The sequence below is a fragment of the Limanda limanda genome, chromosome 3 (assembly GCF_963576545.1).
Source record: "Limanda limanda chromosome 3, fLimLim1.1, whole genome shotgun sequence".
In the NCBI taxonomy this organism is placed as follows: Eukaryota; Metazoa; Chordata; class Actinopteri; order Pleuronectiformes; family Pleuronectidae; genus Limanda; species Limanda limanda.
Window position 1 is genome coordinate 185001 of NC_083638.1, and position 7500 is coordinate 192500.

General features: G+C 43.8%; 1 protein-coding gene across 1 annotated transcript in view; it reads right to left on the bottom strand.

Annotated features, from left to right (window-relative positions):
* Positions 1-4290: 4290 nt before the first annotated feature.
* Positions 4291-7500, bottom strand: part of crtc3 (CREB regulated transcription coactivator 3) — a 41060-nt gene continuing 37850 nt past the window's right edge. Inside the window, exons 14-15 of the mRNA XM_061068457.1 lie at positions 7268-7472; positions 4291-6350 (exon numbers count right to left, since the gene is read on the bottom strand). Of these exons, the coding sequence (XP_060924440.1) occupies positions 6151-6350; positions 7268-7472 (405 nt within the window). The 3' untranslated portion in view covers positions 4291-6150. The remainder of the gene's footprint in view (positions 6351-7267; positions 7473-7500) is intronic.

The following is a 7500-nucleotide window of genomic DNA, read 5'->3' on the forward strand; positions in this document are numbered from 1 at the left end:
AGGGTTCTGTTGGGACCTGTTGGGTTCTGTTTGGATTGGTTGGGTTCTGTTTGGATTGGTTGGGTTCTGTTGGGATTAGTTGGGTCCTGTTGGGTCCTGTTTGGATCTGTTGGGTCCCGTTGGATTATGTTGGGTCCTGTTGGGACATGTTGGGTCCTATTGGGTTCTCTTGGGACCTGTTGGGTTCTGTTGGATTCTGGTGGGCCCTGTGAGACCTGCTGGGTTCTGTTGGATTATGCTGGGTCTTGTGGGACCTGCTGGGCCCTGTGAGACCTGCTGGGTTCTGTTGGATTATGCTGGGTCTTGTGGGACCTGCTGGGTTCTGTAGGGACCTGTTGGGTTCTGTTGGATTATGCTGGGTCCTGTGGGACCTGCTGGGTTCTGTAGGGTTCTGTTGGGACCTGTTGGGTTCTGTTGGATTCTGCTCTATTCTGTTGGGACCTGATGGGTTCTGTTGGGACCTGTAGGGTTCTGTTGGGACCTGTTGGGTCCGGTTTGGATCTGTTTGGACGAAAATGATATGATGAAATGATGTGTTGGTGGATCTAAAACACAAAGCAGCTCAGCAGTTTGGGTTCAGGTTCACTTTCTGTCCGATGGGTTGGGACAGAAACATGTGACCAGCTGAGTCTGAACTCCAGAGAAACTTTAAGCAGAAACCAACAGAGTTCATCTCCGGGATCTTCAGCCACACGACAAGGTTCTCTGTGCAGGAAGCCAGTTCCACCAGTGGACTCAAAGAACACAAACGAGAAGCAGGAGAGTGAGAACGACAGTTCCACAGATTCTCTGATTCTCAGAGTTCACACACACGACAGAAGAAACTCTGAAGAAGATCTGATGAAACTTTAATCCTCCACAAACTCATCAGGTGGAAACTGTTTCTGCAGCAGAGCAACAGGTCGACTCACAGGATGAAACACGTCTGAGGTTAGACACTGAGCTGCTGAATGAAACCTAGTACGACCACACACACACACAGACACACACACACACAGACACACACACACACACACACACACACACACACACACACACACACACACACACACACACACACACACACACACACACACACACACAGTAATGATGGACTGAGGGTGAGGGATCTGTCTACCTGCTGGAACAAGCTCAGAGACCTCAGAGAAATGAACTAATGGTTAAAACCAGCAACAGAAACACGACAAAACAAACTTCACTGGAAGAATTGTGCAAAAGTCGAATTGTTCTTTCAAGAGCAGCAATAACAACAGATAAACGCTGAGTCGTGCTACCGACACAGGAACTAGCGTTCAGGGTGTGTTTGGCGTTTGAGGGTCAGAGGTCACAGACGAAGAAAGCGGGTCAGTAACATGATGATTGAAATGATAGAAAAACATTAAACTTTAGTTCTTATTCTGATTAGTTTGGTTTTAACTAGGAGGTTTGGGCGGAACCTTGATACCAGGATCAGTGCTGCACAGACTGACTGTAAATGATGTCATCACCACAAGGTGGCAGCAGGAACCTCCCTATAAGGTCACTACACGAACTGAGCAAGGCCCCGCCCTAAAGGCCGATTTATAGTCGGTTGTTACGCACGCACGCACGCGGCTTCTACGGACTCGTTTTGGTTTATAGTTCCCCCACAGTTGCGCGTGTTGCAACGCAATTCACCGCCAGACCACTAGGCGGAGTAATGTTTTTTGTTGAAGTCGGCTCTCAGCTCGGAGGCACTTCTGGAGGATTGTCTCAACAATTCACGTGAGAATGAAACTACACTAAGTGACAACAAGAGACGCTGATGCCTCTTCAAAAGTAGTAAATCAAATAATTGTTAATATGAAAAATTTGTATTTTGTTTTTTCCATCTCTGTATTTACAGGAAAAATGTGTTTAAAAGATAAATAAATAGGAAAACAAGCATAACTTGTGTCTGCATGGATCAACAAACTTTCCTTATCGCTTCTCTCTGAAGCGTCGACTCTGCTCGTCTAACGGCTTCTTCTCTTCTTTTAGACTCGGCTCATCGCAAACCATTTGGCACTAACAGATTCCAGGAGGCCTTGGTGCTTGGTGAGTTCTAAAGGCCGGAGCATGCTTCTGCGTTTTCACGGGCCCGGAAGCGCGAGAGCCCTGCTGGGCCCCTCACGTGCTATCGTAGCCCTTCTTACGTGCTTACGTGCGTCGGCCAATTTTTCTAACTAGACGGCAAAGCCCCCGCAAGCGTCACCCGCCCGCAAGGGCTGTGATTGGTCAGCTGACTACATCCTCCATGCCCGATAATACCGGCCGAAACCACGGAAGATTTAGAAGAACGAATATGGACCAGATAGAAGAGCACTTGGCAGAAGAGATCCGACACTATGTCCACTAGTAGAACCCGTCACTAACCGGAGGATTTTTCCGCCAGAAAAAGGCTCTGAGGAGCCGCCGTGGCGATGTAAATAAATCGCTCTTCTTCGTGCCACACACGAAGAAGAGCTGACTTCGACAAAAAACATTACTCCGCCTAGTGTTCTTGCGGGGAATTGCATGGCAACACGCGCAACGGTTGGAAAACCATGAATGAGAACGAGTCCTGCGTCACAGCTGCGTGCCTGCGGGCCCCTGACGACGCAGAAGCATGCTCCGGCCTTTAGAAACAGGACTTGTAGCAAACATCAACAACAACTGCTAATATAATTGCACATTTATCCCCCCCAGCTGTTTTATAAAGAGTTTTCTTTCTCTTCCTCAGGCACCAAGTTGCTCAAGGAGTTGAAAATGGTGGGTAACAAATTTCTCATGGTTGAGGTTCAGCTGCTGCAAAGTAAGACGTACTACGCTCTCAGTAACCTGCCCAGGGCCCGGGCGCCCTGACCTCAGCCGGGTACACCGCCATCGACATCTGCTGTCCTCCACACCTCAAGGCAGCGCTGGACGTGCAGTCAGGTCCGACGGGTCTACTGTTCTCACCTGCAACATTTACATAGCATAGTTTGTTGAAAAATAATCCTTGTCGTCAGTTGCTTGATATGTCCACTGGATGGCGCTACATAAGCCTGAACTCAGTGTGCAGAATAACATTTCTATCATCTTAAGGTTATTACACAATTGATGCTTTTCACTTCACCAAAAGGTTTTAACATAAATTAGAATCTCACACAGCTGCTCAGTTTCTGTTGACTTGGACTTTCTGACTTGTTGTGGCTGTGGATGATAACGACCGTTCTGTGTTCTCTCTGTCGCAGGGATCCTCCAAGCGGCCGAGGGGAAGGACTGGAGGATGTTCTACCTCTCCTTCGTGGAGGCCTTCGAGGGCTACGACTCCCCCCACCACCCCAGAGCCGTCACAGCTGTCAAATACATGCTAATGTGCATACTTTTTCTGAAAGCGTGAGTAGTTCTTTAAGTTAATTTTGATTTGAGGTCGGGCTCATCGCGGCCCCTCAGCTGACTCCACTGCGACCTCGACCTCTGTGACCTCGACCTCTGTGACCTCGAACCTCTGCTGCCGCCCAGTGTCAGCAGGAGCAGGCTCTGAACATACAATCAAACACTTCCTTCTGAACATGCCTTTAGTATTAACTGTGTCCAGTCGGTTTGATGTGGTCTTGTTCTGTGGTTCTCGTAGAGCAGCTGAAGTTGGCTCAGCTGCTCCACCTGGACGAGGAGGACGAGAGGAACCAGGAGCAACAGCTGCAGAGACTGTGGAGCAGTCAGACTCCAGGTGCTCTGGTGCATTTAGTGAATCACAGGGAATGGTGACTTGTTGTATCTCCACCAAAAACTGTAGGATTTATACCACTGACCTCCAATTAACATGTTTGCCTACTTAACTCTATTTATTCCTGTGCCGTTAGCAGAGTAGTTACTGCTTTATATTAACAGTTCTGTAAAGCATGTGTTTGCTTTTAGATCCAGTTTGTTGTTGGAATATGTGAGAATTTCATGTGTTATTGAAATTTATCACAAAATATCACATTCTGTGACCAGTGAGTAGTTTTTTTAGATAGATAGATGCCAGTCGTTGAATCCTGGTTGCTACAATGCTCATTTTACTTTTAATATTCTGTATTAATATAATACACAGGTGTTCATATTCAAGTGTTGAGGTACTTTTGTTAAACTTGTCTTATTTTCTGTATCTAATAAACAACAACAGTAAAGTCATTCAATACAACACACTTGCCTACACGTGATTTGAATCTTTAAAAATAAAACCGCTGGAAAAATACTAAATAAAAAAGCCTTAAAAATGTCATCACTGCACTTCTGCCATCTGCTGGCACAAAGTGTCACTGCATTCTCTGACAACACAACCTTCAGACACATTAAAGAGTTTTATTCTATTGACTCAGAAAGAAAATCACTAGAACATACAAACTGAGAAAAACGTTTGATTTGAAGAGAGAAACTAACATTATAAAAGAAAATAAGTAGTAACACAAGTGGACAAAACAATCTTTAAATAACAGAACTGTACATTTTAATATGCAACTAAAACAGACAGGAAACAGCTGTGGGCAGGAAGTTAGTACCAAACAGAGCTAAAGCTAAAGTGATTATAGTCGTAACTGCTGGAATATGAAAAGTGGACACGGAACAAAATAAGGCAGCAGAGGGCGTTAGACTGCAGGTAACACAAAGATCATAAACACATGAAACCATCACAACAGATTCAAATGTTTCAACAGCTCAAACTGAAGAGGAAATATACAAAAAGAAAAATGGCCTGTTCTCATGTCACCACAGAGAGAGAAGCCGTTCACACAGTCGCACAGCGCCACCTGCTGACAATACAGAGTAAAACCACTCCAACCGACAGGGCTGCAGTAACTCTCCTCCACCTGCAGGTGGCAGAGCAGCTCCTGTGGACACTGGACACATGCAATATTGTGATTGATAATGAATTTGATCCTGAAAGTCGCGTCACTGCATAATGTCCGACCCGTTCAACAGGTTTCACTTCTTATTAAAAAACAAGTTGCATAGATTCACGTTGCTCCACATCCGTTTCCTCCGATCGGATTCGCTCTGACTGCATCGACACTAGGGGGCGCTCAATGCCCCAAACGGCCCAGGTGATACCTAATCACCGGAAACTGAGCTCAGAAGAAAACATGGAGTTTCACCTCCACTCTGAATGTTGCTGCTGGCGACCGGGTCAAGAGTCGGACACTTTCACTTTCTCTCTTCACGGCTCCAGTCGACTTCTTTGGGTTTTCAGGTAAACAAAACTTTTACCTGGTGTATAAAATATTAGTCAACACAACGTGAACCAATTAGTGCAAAAGATGTTAAGTGCAATGTTACATGTTGTCCGATGTCCACATGGGGGCAGTGTTCTCTGTGAACGAGTCACGTGTGGCACGAGGAAAGAACAAGAAGTGTGACAGCGCAGGCCCTTACTCACAAGCTTTAAAAGCATCATACAAAATATCAAATAAAACATATGAATGTACATATAAGAATTTTTTATAAACAAAAAAAAAGTTCCTTTCTCAAAGTGGATTTTAAAGTCTGTAACTTCCACACAAAAATATAGAATCTATTTAATGCATCTTAAAATTGTATCTTCTAATTAGAAATTTAAAATAATCTTTACTTACTTATTCATATCTCTTCTTTGTTTGCCCTTTTTTTAAAAAAACGTTCTGATTAGACTGAAATGTTATATTTATATATAAATATATATATTTGTATGTATAGAAGTATTTATATCTATTTATAGATGGCTAACATTTCAAGGAAAACATTTAGTCTTCATTTCTACATTACACATCTGGACTTGATTTCACCTGAAGAAGAACGTAAGCTGCCAGATGTTTCACCTGCTGAACAGCGCAGGAGAGAAGTGAATCCTGTTTCTGCTGCTCTGCAGCACGGCCATGGGGTTGCTATGCTGCGTAGCCATGGCGATGAGGTTGCCATGGCTTCAGGGGGCTGTGTGCCGGTGACGAGAGAAAAGGAAACAGACGAAACTTTCAGCTCCTCCCCCCCCTGGTCAGAGCCGCTCTGATTGGAGGAGACTCGACTCGGAGTCGTTCAGGTCTTTCACATTGAATGAATCTTAGTGGCCGAGTCATGCATAACAGATCTGTAACTTCCGTGTGTGTGTGTGTGTGTGTGTGTGTGTGTGTGTGTGTGTGTGTGTGTGTGTGTGTCTGTGTGTAAACGAGCAGACACTCAGAGTCGGTCGCTGCGGAAGCTGTCCTCCACCGACGGGTCCGGCAGCACCATGTCGGGGTCACTGAGCATGCTCAGTCCGTCCAGGCTGAGCGGCTCGATGCGCAGCTCGTCCTCCAATGGGAAGCCTCCCTCCGAGTCGAAGCAGTCAGGCAACATGGAGAAGGCGCTGCTCATGTCCTTGGACAGAGTGGAATCATCTGAGAGACAGAGAGGGACGAGACATGAGGGACGTGTCCTGAGGCAGCGTCTTCCTCCAGCGACACATTCATCTTCCTGAAGCATCATTAACAATAATTATCATAATCTCATAAACTCTGAAAGTGTCTTTCACACCCGTGGGATTAATCTCTCTTCACTAAACGTGAAACTGGAAGAACACAAACACCTCAGGAGGAAGAGGAGGAGCCGTGATGAAGAGGAGGAGCCGTGTTCAGCTCCTCCTCTTGGTAATAAAAACTAATAATTGAAACTTGTGAGTCAAGTCCGTTATTCTATATATTATCCCATAATTCAGTTGGACAAATAAGGTTTCAGATCGTATAGGTTTGTTGTTAGAGGGTCAGCGTGTCATTAATCCCTTTGATTCTAAATAAGGCTAATGTTACAACATTACTATACATATAACAATAATAATATATATATTATATATATATTATATAATATATATAGTAATGTTACAACATTACTATACATATAACAATAATAATATATCTATTATATATATATTATATAATATATATAGTAATGTTACAACATTACTATACATATAACAATAATAATATATATATTATATATATATTATATAATATCTATAGTAATGTTACAACATTACTATACATATAACAATAATAATATATCTATTATATATATATTATATAATATATATAGTAATGTTACAACATTACTATACATATAACAATAATAATAAATATATTATATATATATTATATAATATATATAGTAATGTTACAACAATACTATACATATAACAATAATAATATATATATTATATATATATTATATAATATATATAGTAATGTTACAACATTACTATACATATAACAATAATAATATATATATTTTGAAGCTGGGCCTTGCACAGTGGGGGTCTCACCGGTCAGGATGATGTTGGGCAGCCCCCCGCTGCAGGTGCTGTACAGCATGTTGGAGCGGGGGGGCTCGTGCAGGCTGCCGTGGCTCCCCCCCAGCCCGGAGAGGGCGGCCTGCGAGTAGTAGAGCGAGGAGGAGGAGGAGGGGTCGAAGTACGGCCCCCCGGCGGTGGAGCTCATGGCGTTCTCCAGCAGACTGAACTGGTCCAACTGGTGAGAACAGAGAGAGAGAGAGAGA